The sequence below is a fragment of the Gavia stellata genome, chromosome 17 (assembly GCF_030936135.1).
Source record: "Gavia stellata isolate bGavSte3 chromosome 17, bGavSte3.hap2, whole genome shotgun sequence".
In the NCBI taxonomy this organism is placed as follows: domain Eukaryota; kingdom Metazoa; phylum Chordata; class Aves; order Gaviiformes; family Gaviidae; genus Gavia; species Gavia stellata.
In genome coordinates, this window is record NC_082610.1 from 18,481,535 (window position 1) to 18,499,860 (window position 18,326).

General features: G+C 54.1%; 1 protein-coding gene across 2 annotated transcripts in view; it reads right to left on the minus strand.

The window, feature by feature from the left end:
• LSP1 (lymphocyte specific protein 1) overlaps nt 1-18,172 on the minus strand; it is a 51,691-nt gene extending 33,519 nt beyond the window's left edge. The window contains exon 1 of one of the 2 annotated variants that reach the window (XM_059825820.1): nt 18,093-18,172. In XM_059825820.1, the coding sequence (XP_059681803.1) occupies nt 18,093-18,172 (80 nt within the window). Of the gene's footprint in view, nt 1-5,210; nt 5,326-18,092 lie in introns of those variants that run through there. The other variant, XM_059825821.1, reaches the window with a different exon arrangement.
• Between the last annotated feature and the right edge of the window lie 154 nt (nt 18,173-18,326).

The window sequence follows — 18,326 nt, forward strand, 5'->3', positions numbered from 1 at the left end:
CAGAGGGGATGGGCGAGACGCTGCCAGTGGAGAGAGAAGGATGAGCTGCCCTCCTTGGGGTGAAAGCAGAGGGCGGGCATCCCACAAGGCACCCAGGGACGGGGCGCCCACCAGGCACCAGCCTGGCCCCTTACGCCCACCCTGCCCCACGGCTCAGCTGGGCTACAAAGCCCCGGGTCCCTCATGGCTTGCAAAATGCCGTGACATCGCTCTGCAAGCAGCTGGCATCCCCGAGCCGTGCTGGGATGTGGAAAGCCCCTGGACATGCTTCGCTGGCGCCCCGGGCGATGGGTCTGGCCCAAAGGGCTTTCCCGGCAGCTCCTCCCCACCAGCAGCATCTGGTCACCTCTCCCTTCGCATCCGCCCTCCGCTTGCAGGGCTCACAAAGGTGCCCATCAGCTTTGCCCTGGCCCCAGCGATGGGACACAGAGGGATAAAAAGAGGCCACTAATAAAAACATCAAAATAGGGGGGATTCGGGATGGGAGAACCGTGGTGGGTAAGCCCTGCAGGGACCATAGGCTCCTTGTGAAAAGTTGAGGCAGCGTTGCAAAGTATGAATTGCACTGATGAAGGCCCTGTGTCCCCCGCTGTCCCCATGCCAGCACCCCTCCCTCCTCTCCCCTTGGTCCTGCACCTTCATTTTCCCCGTCTCCCCCTAAGGAGCTGCCCCACTTCACGGCAAGCTTTCCTCGCTCCCCGTACCTATCCACAACCCGGGGCAGTGGAGTAAAGAGGTGCTGCAATAGCCCTCGGAGGCAGTAACCGCTACCTCCCAGGCAACAAACCCTGCCTGGAGCATGTCCTAGCATCAACGGCCCCCCCAAAAAATGTCCTGTCCCTGCAAGGCGCCATCCAGCCCTCCCAGGCGCTTCAAGCTTCTTGTTCCCAGCTCAGTGCTTGGGAGGTCAAGACAGAAACACTGGAGTAGCATCTTCCCTGCTGAGACACGTCCTGGCAAGGTCCAGGAAACCTCGCGCGCAGGCGGAAAGGAAGGCATCCCGCAGAGGTGGGCAGAGCCCCCGGATCCTCATCAAACTAAATATCACACTCATGACATACACCAAAATTCAAGGAGTTCGGGGAATTTTAAACTACCCCTAACACTGGGGGACTCTGAGCATCGCCAGGGCGTTGCTCAAGGATGCAGGAGCGCGTTGCAGGGAGAAAGAAGGGGCCGTGCAGCTGCAGCACCAGGACCACGAGTGCTGGCATCGGCTGGAGGCGGAAAGCATTTCATCATGTATGACGGGCCAAAACACAGGGGTGTGCAAACATGATTTCAGATCTCACGGTTTGGCTTCCCATGTTAATGACTCCACAGAAGATAAAGAAGCAAAAGTCCCATCCTACAGAGGAAATAATTAGGTTTATCACCCGATCTAATTTTCTGACTCGTTTGCTTCCCCTGAGCTTTTTCATCCTCAAGATTGAGTCCCCCTTCCCCACAGCATTATTTGCACTTCAGACTCTGTGGTGTTGCAAAGACATGTAATTATAGACACTCGTTTATTTGCTGCCTGTGCAGCTTTGGAACCCCTGTTCTGGGCCAGGTCTCCCTTTGTGCTAGGAAGCGTGCAAGAAAACTGTCCTTTCTCCCCAAGAACAGGTCGCAGCTCACTTCCTAACGACACCCGGGATTCACCCACACGCTGGATAAAAACCAAACCAGCTGAGACGAGAGCGGCAGCTCTTCTAACACACGTCCATCCGTACTCATGCTTCACCCCATCGCTGCACACCCCAGGCAGGCACCAAGAGCCCGGCTACGGGGAGGCGACCGCAGCAAGCCACCGCGGCACTTAGTGGGAGCAGTGTCAACCGAGAGGCCCGATAATCCAGTTTCGAGGAGTGGCACAGCTGATTTACAGGGCGGCTGATTTGTAGGTTAATTAAACAGCCATATTCTTTTGTGAAACACTCGAGGCTTGATAGAAGGAGAGTAAAATTCCAGCAGGAGCAGATAACGCACTGAATGAATCGACATGACAGGCGCTGGATCCCTATCTTATTTATAGGAATTCATTAGAAGGATAAGGAAAAATAGACCACGATAACAAGATAAAAGCAGCTCATGTTTGGAGAGGACTTTTAAAAATACACAAAGTCTTGTGGGTGTGTGAGAGATCACCGCTGTTAATGTGCTACAAAGGGAGAAATCTCTCCCCAGGAACATCCTGATAGAGAGACTATGCGGGACGAAGGGAGTGCCTGGGCACGTGGGGCAAAGGAGGGGAGGTAGATAACCCTGCAGTTGCCCGTTCTTCCCTAAACCTTTCCCAAGTAATTGCTCAGCCACTCACGCTCTGTGGTCCAAGGCATAGCCCTGGGCTCTTTTCAGCCTCCAACCTTACGGATGTAAATGGCACGCTCCTGCAAAGCTGCCAGTGTCCCACGGCTGGCAGCCAGCGAGGAACAAGTAGGGCTAATCTTGCCAGCCCACCTCCGGGCTGGGAAAAGGTAAAGGATGTTTCCCCAGAGTGCTGACTCAGCACATCAGCCTGTGGTGCCTCTGACATGGCCCACTGTTCTCGAGCACACCAACCCACCCCGAAACCCAGTGTGCGCCAAACCTGTCAGCACGGTCCGTGGAAAAGCCATTTCACACAAATTTGGCTCCTGGGACCGATGTTCGGGTGATGGCAGCCAGGCACTCCTGCTCCGCACACAGGCGTGGGCCACTTTGTCTGAAATGCTGGGGGTTTGTCTCAAGCACAAGGCTGGATGCTTAAGCATTGGGACTCAGCTCTTCAACCCCAAATCCACAAGACTTTTACACTGGTTTCAGCTGAGGATCCCTTAACCCAGCTGTAGGCCAGCCTGGCAAGCAGCTCCCTCGGCTGAGCGATGCTCAGAGAAGGTAATTCCCTGGTTATCCCCACTGATGCTCTGCAGCAGAAGCGACCGGGTAAATCTTGGCATCACACCGAAACCCCCAGTGCTCACGAATATGACTCTGAGCAGCCGTTTTCACTCTTGTGCTCCAGGTCACCGATGCGCTCAGGCACACCAGGAGAGCCTAGGACCTACGCAGTGTAACCGCTCTGCCTGCGATCACCTTGGGACAGACAAAAGCAGAGCACGGCGATCTTGACAGCACTATATCTTCAAGCAAGGAGCCTCAAGCCATTCACCGACTGAAGGAGCATGTGCCTGCACCCAGGCTGGCAGGGCTTGCAGAGCCAGCCCCATGGTTGGGCTTAGGAGAAAAACTGCTCTGGGAGAAAAATACAACCGCAAAACAGGCTGTGCTGTGCGTGGAGCAGATCCTGCCTATTCTCCTGTTGATTCCTGCGAGCATTAGTGGGTTTATTTGGGTGTAAACCATGGATGAAATCCCTCACACATCCTCACACCCCACCTCGTCTGTAAGCAGGACTGGAAAACACAGCCACAAAGCCAAACCTCAGCCCGATTAAGCATAATAACCCCACGCAGGACAAATGTCATCCTGGAGTTTCCCTGGCAAAAGCCCCTGTGAGTCTCTAGGGCACCAAAAGTCCCTTATCCACAGCAGGAGGAACTTGGAGACACCACTAAGGACAGGAAAACACCTCTGGCTTGGGCTGTGTATGGACAGCTCTTTGGACACTCCTTTTCTGCGTATGAGGCACATGTGCCTCTCCCCCCCCATCTGCCATCCTGCAAAATAAGTTGCCACGCAGCTGTGGGCAGGTGATTCCCACCCCGGTTCATTTGCCTGGCCCTCCTCAGCACCAGCTGGCCCCCAATCTGAGCCCATCCTTGTCTGCTGCGCACCCACACAGAGGTTTCCGTTCCCCTTGCGAGCCCCTGACCAAGCCCTGTTCTGAAACAGGGATCTGTAACCAAGATCCCAGTCCCTCCGGGCTGAGACCAGGGAAAAAGCGCAACGGGCCAAATGGGAGATGAACAGAGAGGAGTCAGCTCCTCCTGCCTGCTTCCCATCCCGGGGGTCCCCACAACCAGTGGGAGCTTTTCTGCCCACTCCCCTGGGTGCAGAACGGGCCCCAGGAAGAAGGCGGGAGGGACTGGATGGCTGTAGGAACCAGTTTCCCTTCCAAGGCAAGAAACTCATTCAAGGGGTGAGGTTCAGAGGCTGCATTACCAGCCAGGGAAATCCCAAACTGACTGGCAAACGCCTGTCCAAATAACCCCCATGCCCCCACCTTGACATTTTCTACATCCCAGCTGGAGACCTGCAGGCAAGACCTGCGCAAGGGAGCCAAGAGGCGCCCAAGACGTGGGATACGAGTCCAGCACTCCCTAATTCCATCTCTCACCCATCCAGCTGCTCAATTAAATATAAAAAGGAGAGGAGCGCATCTCTTCTGCCCGGTCAGAGCCATCAACATGGCACAGAATAAGCTCCCCCAGCACCGGCAGCCAGAGGAGGGTCCCAGAGACCCCCAGAGGAAAGCAGCATTTCCAGCTCCCAATGAAAAGCGCTATTTCCAGCCCCCAGAGAAAACCAGAGTGACCGCATGGAAGGGAATCCCAGCGCCAGCAGACAATGTAGCCGTCCTCCCCGGCTCAGCCCCGGCTGACAAATGGGAATAAACCCACCTGAACCATCCACCTCCCTGCCCTGGCAATTATACCGCGAGAGAAAGGTTGAAAGCACTATTGCAATCAATTAAATCAAAAGAGCAATGTCAGCTTGCAGACCTGGCAGGATCTGGCCCTTTACAGATCTCTGAATTGCAAATGCACATCACAGCATGCCCAGCATACATTTCCTACGAAAAAAAAAAAAAGAGAAGAAACCCTTTTTCGAGGCAGAAGCCTTCAGCGCTCAGGGGACACAAAAAGATGCATCCTGAGACATCCCTTGCACAGGGTGGGGGGGGAATCAGGCGGCTCAGGTGAGTGTCAGAGTACAGTTGTGCGCAGTGATTTCAGCTGTGTGCTCCTGGAAAAGCCATCAGTAAGTTCAAACCTGCTTTTCTCATATTGCTTTTGGGGACCAAAGGGGGGGGGTGGCGGGGGGGGATATCTCTTTCCCTTCCTTCCAACGCATCGCGTCGGCTGGAGAAGCGGGCTGAAGAAGAAATTCAGCTGATTTAAAGGGACACGGAGATGATGGATGCGGAACACAGTTTTTCACCTCCCCGGTACCCACCCCCCCCCCCCCAACCCGCGACCCCCGGGCAGAGGCGCGTCCCTGCGGGGTGGGGGGGGGCAGCAGCCAGCCGGAGCCGGCTCTCCCCGCGGGCAGGTGGGCTCCCTCACCTGATGAGGTTCTGCAGGCCCTGTTTGCTGGAGTTCCTTCTCAGGATGGCGCTGGTCATGGTGGCGGAGCAGCGGGCAGGGTCCCGCCCGCCGCCCCCTTCCCCAGCGCCGCAGGCAGCCGCCCGCCCGCCCGCCCGCCCGGCGCTGCGCGCTCCCGCCGCCCCCTCTCCGCCTTCAGGAAGTTCTGCAGCTGGTTTCCTTTTGTTTCTGCGAGCCCCCCCCTCCCCTCCCAGCTCCACACCCCCGGCCTGGCTCCTCCACCTCTACCTCCTCCTCCCCCTCCTCCTCCTCCTCGTGGAAGTGTCACGGGAGAAGCTCCCGGAGCGCAGCCGGCGGCGGGTCCCGCGGCACAAAGCCCGGCGCTTCCCAGCGAGGGGGGCTTCTCCCTCTCCCCCCTCTGCTTTAACCCTCCTTCATCTTCTCCAGCCCCCTCCTCCTTCCCTTATTCACTCCCCCACCCACCCCTCCCGCTATTCCTCCCCCCCTTTTTTTCCACCTTTACCACTGTTTTCCTGATTACACAAAGCAACTCGGGAGCAGAAATCCAGGTTGGCAACTTCCACTCGGAAGGCTGTAAATCACTCCCGGTCCATTCACAGCAGAAGTCTTCTGCGAAGGGCTCACCTCCAAACGCTCCCCGAACGCCCGGAGGTGAACCAAGAGCCAGGTTAATGCGAGAGGGGCTTTGTGCTGGGGAATGCCGCACCGGAGAAAAATGTTCTCCTGGGATGGAGACGGTAACTGGATTCTGGGGGAAGCCACTGGGCTGCAGTCCCAGGCAGGCGAGCAGCACGCCTTCTGCTCTCAAACTTCCCCATCACCTGCTCGAGTGACCGGCTGTCCCATGCCTCTGTTTCCCCAGCCATCAAATTGGGCAAGAGCAAAAAAAATCTGGTTTGTCTCCATGAAACATTAATGTTTCAGGAGATTAAAGAAACGCATGAGTGTTTGATGAAGGACTAACATTGCCGCCTGCTAAAACAAAATGCCCGTCTGCCATGCATTCAGATGACTGCTCTTCATGCTCCTGTGGGAGCAGTCTTGGGAAAAAAACAGTGATTTTTTTCCCTGACCTGCATCTCCTGGTCCACATGTGCCTTTTTTTGGGGAAGAGATCTTCTGCTATACCAAAGCAACAGGCACCTGGACTTGTACCTAACGAGTTCCAGCCCATCATGGTGCTCATGGCATGGCCTGCCCGTGTTCCCCTACGGTAGGTGGGAATATTCCCCTGGCTGTCTCCGAGACAGGAGGAGTATGATGGCACCACCCTGCTTAGACCCTCACTCACCGTCCTTCTGCTTTCAGTCCCTCTCATCTCATTTACATGTTTCCTTTCAATCACTTCTGCAGAAGCGTTTCTTGCCGCCTGGTAAGCTGAAATGGGGAAGTTGCCCATGAAATACACCCAGAAATCTCAATGAAAAGGAAAGGCATTAAAGCCAGATCAGAAGGAAGTGCCTGCCCTCCTCCCCGCTGTCTCTTCATTTCAAAGCACTTTATTTTTTTCTGCAGGTATTTACTAAGCATCCCCTAGGTGATTAGGAACAACAACCAACCGCTAAGCACAGACATTGATGCTGGCCTCACTCTGTGGGCTGCTCAGATGCTGTCACACTGCCTTTTTTTCTTTCTAAATTTGGTAAGAAGGTGCAAGAGATCCACCACAAAAGGTCTCTGTTGCTGAAAAAGAGCCTGTCTCAGCCCTGCAAGTACTTACAGGAGTAATTGGGTATAAGCACATGAACCTCACCACACCTACAGGGTTTTCTTTTTGGAGAGAATCGACCCAAACCTGCCAGCAGCTCCCATGGTCCGAGCCAGCCAAGGATGCAAGCCCGAGGAGCCCTGGCAGGCAGAGACGTAGCTAGCAGCCATGGGCCAGCAACAACTGGGGGCTGAATGAAATCACAGCAGCACTCTTATTTCAGGCAGAGATGCCGGGCAATCCGCAGGGAGCTGAGGAGGGGCAGAGAGGAATGCAGCCGCTGTCACCAGGAGAAGGCAGGAGCTTGCTGGGTGCGGGGAGGGGAAGAGGCGATGGCACACCACTACCTACCGGAGGTGAGATCCTCCGGGTAAACAGGCAGAGGGAAAAGCTGTTGATTCCCCCAGCAAGATAGCCTTGCCTCCACACCCGGGTTCATCTCCTGGAGGATGCCAGTGCGAGCTCCTCCTCTTCCAAGCACTTGGCAGACTTCCACCCCAAGCCCAGGACTGACTGCCTCTCAGAGATGGGGGCCTTCATTGAACAGGGCTGACAAAACCCATGTTTGGATGATGAAATCCAGGACCAGAGAGAGGTCGTGACATTACCTTTTACTGGTCTAAGGTGCTAAGATCATTTGGAAACACCAGAAGTGAAGCGGTGAGGAAAGGGGTCCCTACATGGCAACAGGCAGCAGGCTGAGCTCTGCATTGCTCCTGGGGAGAGAAATTCCCGGTACTGAACTCCGCCTGGAAAATCCTCCTGCCTTCACAAGGTGTCTGTGCTGCTCGACCTCTGGGGAAGGTTTCCTGCCCTTCTCCCTGGCTTTCATCTTTGAGAAAGAGAGCAGATATATGAAAACTCACCCTTCCTCCAGCATCAGCAGGGTCCTGCAGGACCACAGGGAGAGGAGAGAAGAGCAGGACCCTGTTTCTAAACTCACAGCTTGCAAGAAGGGAGGGAACTGTGCACTGACATGGACAGGGTCACTATCCCCATCTCCCTGGGGCAGGGCGCATGTAAACCCACTATTCAAAAGCACAAAGGCTGGGCCTAAGGGACCACGGAGAAAGAGAAATCCCACACCATCGCTCAGCAGAACGGAGGCGCCTTCTGTCCCCTCTCCTCCCTCGCTTGCTGCCGAGCCCAGGTGCATCAGTCTGAGTCATACCATGTATCCAAGAACAGTAAGGTCAGCATCAGTCCCACAGCTGCTCGTATCCTTTCACAGAAACAAACCTCCTGGTCCCCCCAGGAAGCGGGTAGGAGTACAACAGACACAGGAAGAAAAACAAAGAATTAATTCATCTGTTATTTTTTGGCACGGTTTAAGCTAGGAGAACCACCATAAATCACTGCAGCAAAACCGCACCCCACTACAGGAGCAGGGATGCCTGGAGCACCCAGAAACACGCTGCAGGGCACCGGAGAGCTTCCCAGAGCTCTTCCCAGCAGCAGGGGAAGCAGAGAAGGTGAGACGCCGGGTGGGAGCGAGCCTGGCTCCATCACTGCAGGAAGGAGGGCGGGAGTCCCAGAGAGATAGGGCCGCACCAGTTCCCGTTAATTACACAATCACTCTGCTATGTAGGACTAGTTGCAAAATCAGTTGGAGGCTAACACATGGTCTAGGAAGAAAAGAAACAAAAAGACTCTAGTCCTGCTAGCAAAGAAATGCAGCCCAAGCAATTTTCTCCGATATTGCTGGGATGCATAGCACTGTCAGCGTAAGCCCCAACGTACAGTCGCTTCGAGGGCCAGTCCTTTCTAGCTGCCATCAGCTGCCAGCATGGTTTCCAGAGGTCCATGCCTGCATGTCAGTGGTGGGATCCCACCCAGAGAAGATGTTCTCGCAGGAACAGCCTCACGTCTTCAGCAAGGACTAAGCAGTCCTGTCTCAGTCGGAGACCCTGCACTTCCACCAGCAGTCCCCCTAGGACAATGGAGTAGATGGGTCTCTCTTTTGCCTTCTAAGTGATTTATCCTTCCCTCTGCCGTCCCAAACCTCTCTCCCTATCCCGACACCTCCCCAGCCTCACTTCACCATGCACGTGCAACCCCCACTTTGAAGAAGGCCACAGCAGTTGGTACGTCAGCTGTGTAGATGGCGTGGCTGACACATTAGCCTGATGGGTAGGGTTTGCCCGTCTCACCTTCATCCCTAAATCCCAGTTAGCTCAGTCCGGCTTACTCTGCCAGCACTCACTTTTGGGCAGCCAAATACAGAGGCCAAAACAGGCAGCCGGAGATAATCCCAAGGAAACAGGGTGTCTAACAGCCAAAAGCAGCACATTGTCTCCTTCACACCAGAACAGCTCGTTACAGGCTCCAGAAGTGTGCTGTCAGGAGGGCAGGGCATCTCATCGGTGCAATTAACTCAGGGTGCAGGGGAAGGAGTCCGGTTCCAACGACGCTCCCTGGCAAGCCTTCCTCTGCCCTGGCCATGAGTCAGGAGGGAACGTTCCCAAGCCAACGCGTGACCCCATGGATGTTCAGGGAGGGGGTGCTGTAGGCGGGAGCTGTCTTGGCTCGGAGCTTTTGCCTGGCCCACGCGCTCAGAGGAGCACCATGAAGAACATGTATAATCGTGGGCTGGGTCCAAAGAGTCAACAAACACCGTGTCATACTAAGTCTGAAGTACTTGGCTTGGGATCAATGATGACTTTCTTCCCATGACATCCAAAGAGGCAGAAATGAGAGGGAGAGGAAGCCAGGTCTAGAAGAAGCATCCCTCTTCCTCTGCCCCAGTGCTACCCCTCACCCCCACGCAGAATGGAGGAGGAACCCTCCCTGTGGGGCATTTCATGGGTACATCCATAAACCTAAAATTCCAAGAGTTTGCTTCATCTCCCGGTGAGAGGGGAGACGCAAGCTTACAAGCCTTGTAAGAGAATGCTTTTGCTCCAGCGGTTTATACGAACAAGGACAGAGGATGAGGGGACCGAGGGAGAAGGAACTAAAAGGAACATGTGAAAGCTGGATTGAAAAAAGGGGGAGGAGGGAAGCAAAGAGAGGTGGTGTAAGCATTAACCGGGCAGCCCAGCATGGTTAAAGGAGATCAGAGCCCCTGTTGCGCTAGGTGCTGCGCAAACAGGGAGATACCACTTGAGCCACTGCAGTGAGCTGCCACCCGGGTTTTACAGACCGGGGCCAAGGCCAAGTGACTCAGCCAAGCCCTGGAGGAGTGCAGCTGGTCCAGCACGTCGAGCCAACGTGGTTACGGCAGTGTGCACCATATCTATATATTAGGTTAAATCAACAAAGCCATTGGGAAAGAGACAGGAAGACAAAACAATGGCTGCAGATAAGACACTCCCAGCCCACGCAGGAGGGTCATTACAGGACAAGAGGAGAACTATTGGCCCCAAGGAGACCGGCTCCATCTCTTTGGGATGCCTCTCCACTGCAGGGCCAAGAAGCAGGACAAAGGACTCCAGCCGGGATGAATAAGCCATAGGCAACTGCTGCCAAGGGGTTGTCCTCCCACCGGTAGACGCCGTAGGAAATGTCTAAAAAAGGCCTTCTTCCAGCATCACATTGCCTTGTCACTAGTCTTTGCTCACCGAGGTTTGGAAAGCTGCTGAATGAATTTGAACTTTGAACGTCCATTTAAAATAAATGGAGTGGCCTTTGCTTTGGCTAGGTGGATTAGACGGACACTGGGCAGCTGAAGACACCGTCAGAGATCTCCCGTGTTTAGCATAAGAGGGGTGCAACCCGTAATAGAGGCACCACCTTCTTTCACCAAGTGGCATCTGTGTGATGTGCTTAAGCATCACCCAAATTTTGTTGATAGGCTTGTAGCAGCTTGTACTGCTGTGTGAGTACAGCCCTGTGCCCAAGCCATGCTGCTCAGCTGACCAGCACAGCACAGCTTTCAAGAAGTGAAATACAGCTTCTGCCTGATATAAACTTATTAGCTCATCTGCAGCTGGCTCGAGGCTCTGATGTAGCACCGCATTGTGCAACACAAGTAGTTTTAGCAACCATTAATCCCTGCCTCACACTGCCAGGCTGGTTACTCCAGCTGGGGTCAGGGTAGACTCATGGATAAGAAGGAACCCCCAAGCATCATCTGATGGTTCCTGCTTCCAAGCTATACCCTCACTTCAAGCTGCACCTTGTCCTGGGGAAAGGCATCAAATCTTAGCTTGGAAATATCCACCCACGCCTCCCTCACCGAGCTGGGCAAAAGATGGGAGCTGTTATGGAAGGGCAGGCAAAAGTATCATCACGTATCCAAAAAGCCTGAAGACCAACACACGCCTCTGCCAAGCGGGAGGATAGTCATTAATGCTCAAAGTGAGGTCCAACAAAAAGTTAAGATGAGCTTTTCTGCACAAGGGGCGGCTAAGGCTGTATGGAGGAAGACAGCAACTGGAGCGGAGAAGCAGCAGAAGAGGCAAATGCCACCCCAAGGAAGGAGAATCCCCACCAGAGCAGGGGTGTACAGCCTGTATATCACATTAGTCTGTCCTTGAGGACGGCTCAGCTCAGACACACTGCTGTCAGCTCCTGTTACGTGAAGCTAAATGACAACTGCAAGGAGGCACTTATTTTAAGAGGAAATAATTATTGCCATCAATTTTATAGGGGGAGAACTTTGCCCCTCCCAAAGGGCTGGCAGTCGTGATTGTTTGGGGTCTGTCAATAGTTCAGGGTTTGTCGATGCTAATGGCTCTGGAGCAAGCTTTCACTGGAAAGGAAACTGCTTTTGCAGCAGAAAAGCACATGCATGCACAAGCACAGAAGAAGAGATCATATTTTCCTAACCGTCTGGCAAGGGCTTGATAAAAGGCATTGCACATGCTGTCTATTTAGCTGCAGCAAGCAAGAGATACCTAGAGCTGGGAGAGAGGCTTCTTGGTAATGCAGAATTAATCCCTAGCAAAGGATCTATTTTCAAAATGAGCATGTAAGCGAAAGAACCAAAGACTTGCAGCTGATGCAAACTGGCACAGCTATATGGCAGACAGTGGGATGGTGCTGATGTACACTAGCAAAAGCATTTGGGCCTACACATCCGTGCAATGGCAAGAGAAATCCAAATAAACTGAGCTCCAAATAAACCAAGTCTTGCACATCTCAGACCAGTTGCTCCCAGGTGGCTCCAAGTTTTTAGACCACTGGGTGCAAGTCACCAATCAAGCTAATAATAGATGCCCACTGACTGCCATTTCCATTCATTAATAAATCCAGCTGGGTTTCCTCGTGTATTTTCCTCTTTACCCATGTATTCCCTGGACAGTTATCAGACACACCAGGCTGGTATGAACCACCACTGTTCCTCTGAGATAGGGTGAACCCGAGTAGCTCCTGGGTTTTCACACTCACCCCGTATGACTCAAGACGGAGTTATCAGCATCAGCACTGCTGCCAGCCCCAGCAGCCCATCCCAGGAGTGACTTGTTTAAAGTAGCAAATAAGAGAAGATATATCGTCCTGCCTTGCTGCAAATTCTCCTGCGGAGGATGGGGGCTGCCAGCCTCCCTGCTCAGGCATTGCACGAGCAGCGGTGGAGCTCCCAGAAAGCCACTGCAGACCTGCCCGTGAGAAAGACAACTCCAAGTGCCGAAACCTGGGATTAAGACACTCCAGTGTCTGCCTCACACATCTGGTGTGTGTTAGGACGGATACACTGGCAAAGAAAACACACACGGGCTCCAAGCCGGGGATGATTAACCCATTTGTGACTGAGCCTCTGTAGAGCACCCGGGCAGGCTGAGGACTGCGAGATACCTGGCCAAGCCTCAGGGGAGCTCGGCTCAAATCTCAGCAGTGGACTGTGCTTCCTAGGTGATACTGGGAAATCAGGGACCAATTCAGGTGCCTAAACATAGATGTCAAGTGCCACTGAGGATGCCTAGGGTTACCTAAGTGACCTGCCAAAGCCTGGCAGATGTCACGTGGGTCCAATAGGAAACCACATCTTCTGGGTACCCGATCCACAGTGGGCAAGTCCTACGGTTAGGGCATCTCTTCCCCTTCCTAAACACCTCAATCTCAGTTTTCTGGCCTTGCAGTAGAGATAATCTGTCCTTTTTGCCCTGAGGGAGGAGGCCACTGGGATAGCCACAGAGCACCCACCACGGTGACACCCTGACCTTGGTTGGGCACTGTAGGTGCTGCTCTAGTACCGATCATGCTGCAGTCATGCCATGCAGGACAGCTGCCTTCCCAGCATGTGCAGCACCTCCTAGGACATATTTTTGACCCATATACCTGATGACCATGATCCAGAGCACAACCTAGGTAAAGAGGCCCCTTAGGCCCTATCATACAAATACACCCCTCTGTCTTCTTTTCATTGATGTATATCCTCAAGCTTTCTCGTTATGAAGGACTTGAGAACAGAGCCATCTCATGAGAACCCATTCCTCATGCTTTTGGCTTCAAAGGATGCCAAAGCACCTCCTCAGTGAGCCCAAAGACTCAGCCTGATGAGGAGTTTCTTGGACTCATGTTAAGGGAACGGGAACTGGAGCTGCAGGAGGTCAAAGCTCCCGCGCAAGCTTGGGCAGAGCAGAGCCCTCCCTCGCCTGCGCCGGGCGAGCGGGCACCGTCCTTCCCAGACAGGTTCGCGTAGCCGGGCTGTACCGGGAGGGTTGCACGTGGAGGATGAAGTGAGGGCAGCAAATTCTTGCAGTGTTTCCCCTGAGGACCACAGCAGGTTTGCACTGTCTGTCGAAGCCAGATTACAGTCCCAGGAGCCTGGCAGCCACCAATTCCCCCTGGAGCCTGGGTAATGACTTTCTTTGGGCCAGGACTCCCACCCCCGCAAAGAAAAAGCTGTTCCCGACAAAAACGCCGCACCGTCGAGGCCTCAGAGCATCTCCCCGCCAGGCGGTCTGCCCAGATGCAAGTCAGTGTCCCGACGGAGGCAGCAGCCAGGCTGGATAAGTGGCTAGCTGGGAGCAAGCCCAGCTCTGGGGAGAGCAGGGAGGCAGCCAGGAGCCCGCTCAGCCGCCGCGCAGACCCCGCAGCCGGGCGCGTGGGTCACGGGGGTGATGGCTGTGAGGGGGGTTGCAGGCAGAGCATGGGCCAGGGCTGGGTTAGCAGGGTCAGAGCAGAGGGGCCCAGGATCCCCAGGGTAAGCCGAGGTTAACCATTTCACTGCCATGGAGCCAGCCGTGATACCTTCTACCCTCCAGTTACTGCTAGGAAAAGGGCTTTCGGATTTTGGAAAAGGCCTGAAACCCCCTGAAGCAGCACACCATACAAAATCCACATGTCCAGAGAGAACACCCAGAGCAGGGCGGGGGTGGAAAAAACTCCCCCTTTCCTCCCTCCTTCCCAAACCATTCCTCCACACACCTTGCACATCTCTAGGCTTAACTCAGCCCTGCCCATGGGGCAGCACCCATCCTCTTTCAGCTGCAACAAACCTGGGAAAGCCCATGCGGCTTAACCCCTGTGGGCAACACGGCTGCAAACAGACCCTGAGCTGTCCCCACTCTCCGTTCCAAGGCCAGGACACCACCCTGTCCCAAAGTGCCATCGTATCCCCTGACAGCAGCTCTCCCTTGGAGACGTTTCCACCCTGGGCAATGCCCGCTTGCTCCATGGAAGTGGTAGAGCCCTGCCATGCCCCAAAACTCTGCCTGGACATATCCATTTTCCTCATTGCTGCAGGTTTATTGGTGCTGTCAGACAAATCCAGCCGAGCAGAGCTCGCCCCCTCGTGGGGTGCGGCCAGGGGATGCCTGGGCGCCCCACAACCAGAGGGGTTGGGTGCCCCGGGGGTGCAGGCTGGGCTGTGCCTCTGCCCCCCTTCCTCCAGAGGAGCAGGAGCCCCAGCACCAGCTCAACCAGCAGAAATGCTTTTTCACCCCACCCCAGCAATGCTGGTCTGGCAAAACCAACTCTTAGCAGCCCCCAGAATGGTCCCTGGGACCTTTCTCACAGCCAGGTCTCTCCAAAATCCAGGGGCAAAGGGATTCCCACAGGCTTCAGAGCCAGACTTCACCCCGAGATTTTTAAAACAGCCAGCCCCTCCAGCCAGCAGAGAGTCTTCTGGGCTTTAAAAAAAGTAAAATTCAAATAAAGGCTGCTGGGCAATCCCCTACTTTAACACAAGCCTCGAAACCATAGCTTTACACTGCAAAATAAGCTCAGAGGTGAGGCAAGGCAAGCCAAGCTTTTTTTTTTGCAAGGAGAAAGGGGCAGTGAAGGCACCTGATAGCTCCCTATAATTAGAGACGGTTCCTTATCTCTAATGCCACTGCCAGGGCACCTATATCCAATTTGGAAATACAAAAGTATTGCCCAGCTTCATTAAATTATCCATCTGGCCCTCCCCTGTTAATTTCCCTACTATTTTTCCACTTTAATGAGCCCAGCTGGGTCAAACTGCGACCAGTCACTCCCAAACAGGGATCAGCCATCTCTCCCTCCCTCCCCCAAGGAATCCGGTGTGCCGAGGGGTCCAAAGACTCTCCACATATCAATTTTCCCAGACAACCTTCTTCCAACCACGGGTATACTTAGCAACAGCAGTCATCCTAGCAAGGGCCCTCGAGACTCCTCTAAGGATCTGGAGAATTCAAGACAGCTGGGGACAGACGTGGCAAAAGCCTGGGGCTTGCGAGTGCAGCAGAGCCTCTCCCCAGGAGGTGACCATACATGGGCTGCCAAGGGCTCCCTGAAGCTCCCGGGGTGGGAAGCCCCAGAAGGAAGGAGGTGGGGGAATTTGGAAGAAGCCAATTTCTCATTTCAGACCCCATAGGCGAGAGAAACCTGCCTCGTGAGCCACGCTCCCGCTCAGGTGCAAATATCCTGCAGAGCACAGCCCATGCCGTAGGGATGTGCACAGCCATGGGTGTAGCAACTAAGGTCAGGGGCTGCCTGAAGCCTCCAGAGCCTTATGGAGGGTGCTCTGAATAACAGTCCCAATACATATTGGGTTATTTAGCCCTGCTGTAAGGCAGGCTTCGCCCACACCTCGGGCTCCCAGCCTCCTACTGTCAAGGCAGGAGGGTTGGCTCCTTCATCCTGCACCGTGTTGTCCCATCAGGGCAAGACAACCCAAGCAGTCACCTCCCCAGAGCTCACCCCAGCTTCTCGCTTCTTTTGGGAAGGCTTCACATCAGGCTTGCAACTGCAGTGGTTTCATATATAGCAATTGCAGTTCATGGAAGAGAGCGTAAGACCAGTTTGGTTTAGGTGGTGGTACATGGGCATCAGCAAGACTTTGCCAGCGTGTCCCCATTTGTGTGGGGAAACAGAGTACGGTATGTCCAAATTAAGATTTCTAGGGCATTTTCTAATGCAAGCTTCTCTTCTATATACACTGGCCACAGCTAAATAGATACAGTTCATTGTTTACGCAAAGCCAGCACCGTTTTTCTCCCCATATCTCCTTGCTGTGCTTTTACACCAGGGAGCATTGGGACTTGCTTTCCTGGCAGCTCCATCACAAGCCTCGCTGCTCATATCTCCAGCACGCCTTAAGCTGTCTTAGGAGCACTGTCCTGACTTCATCCATACACAAGTCGGCTTGAAAAGAGCTTTATCTTCAGGGAGAGGAGATCAGAGGGCTGAGCTAGCCACAGGGTGAGAAAAGGTAGCCCCAAACAGCAAGCAAACACTTCCTTCCTCCATTTTAGGAGTGGAAATCACCAGAGCCTAGCAAGCATTTGAACAGCACAAGTGAAAACCAGAGTTTAGAACTGCACATGAAACCATTGCACAAGTTGGGAGGGAAAGTAACTCTCCATATTTTCAAAGCAAAAAGGAAGTTACTTTTTCTCGCTACTTCTTTTCCATCGAATGTCATAATTCATTAAAATTCCAAAATGCAGCTAGGGAGGAAGGGTTGTGCCACCCTGCCATCAGTATTCATACACACATTTTTTAAACAAGTTTCTGAAGGCTGCAAGGTTTGGAGTGGTACAGACCAGACCCCTCCAGACAGCCTCTTATTTAGCTGAAACTCCAGCGGGAAACAGAGAAGGGAACAAGCTGACCCTGCCTCACCGGCAGCCCCCACCGCCTCGCCCCGGCTGCGCCGATGTACCTGCGCCCGCCGCAGCGAGAGGGGAGCGGGGAGGCTCAATTGCCTTGGGCAGCCCCCAGCATCTGCTCCTTCCTCCTGCAAGGTGAGCCGAGCCTGTGGTGGAGGCATGGCCAGACTGGAGCGATACTGGGAATCCCAGAGACCAGGCTGAGAAACCCCGCCGCTCCCCCAGCAGCCAAGGCTTCCCCTTCGTTTCAGCAGAGAGTCATGCATGGAGCCTTCCAGCGCCTTTTGAAGCTTCCAGTCAAGCCTTCAGCCAAGGCTAATTGCTGTCAGGTGTCAGCCAAAACACTTGCTGCAACCATTAGTGACAGGAGATGACACACCTTTCTCCTCTCATTGTCACTCAAGGGTTTTTTTTTTCCTATCAACAATAACTGCCTGGCTTTCAGAAGCCTTGGGGAGAAATGCTAATGCAAGCTTTGAAGCTGGAGGCGAAAAATCAGGCAACACCCCAAGCTCCCTGGATGCTCAGCCTGAATCCAGTCCAAATCTGAGTACTTCTGGGTGATATACCTCAGCCGAGCTTATCACTGTCTGCCTCTACCACAGACAGATGTGGTCTCTGCTACGGGTCCGTCTCCTTTTAACCCCCATGCAAAGCTGTCCGCATAGGAGCAAGCAGACCCCAAATTTTTCAGTCTCTGCTGATAAAACAACAAAGCAGAGTGGAGGCACAGGAAGATGTATAACCTTACAGCAACTAGCTTGAAACATTGCCAGGTTAATTCGGTTAGAGGCACGGCAAGAAATCAGATGTGCCCAGCGATTGCTGCAAGGAGAGGAGGCAGCTGATCCCCACCCACTGGTCCTAAAGATGGGGCTGATTTCAACTGCGGAGCAGGTCCAGGTTGCCAGACCCCTTGCTGAGCTTGCCTACTGCTGGAGCTGTGGTTGCCCACTTGATCAAACCAAAAAAACTTTTCAAAGACTTTGAAGTTCAAAGAAGACGAGACCTTTAGGAAGTCTAAGTCTCTCCCTAGCTGGAGGAGATTGTCAAAAGCCTGCCAGAGCATCTGGCCCATTTCAGCCTCATGGGTCAACATCGTTTTGGCCGCGCATCCTCCTTTCCCACCATCACCCCTCCCCGTTTCCCAGCCTCCCAGTTTCCCTGGACTGGAAGGCAGCCGTGGCGTTGGGGTACCCAGTCGCCATGCCTCACCTCTCGCTCTCCCCAGAGGATTCATCTCCCACTCGGTTGACACCTTCTGCACCCTCCTGGCACCCCTCCGAGTCTGACATCTTCTCCCCTGGCTGGCACGGCGGCCCCGCGGACGGCTCCGGCGCGAGGGTGCTGCCGCCGTTTCGCTTTTCCTGTGCTCGGCAGAAGTGAGCTGTGCCGGAAGCTTCATGGGCTGAGGGTTTGGGGGGTTGGGAGAGAGGCAGAGGGAAGGCA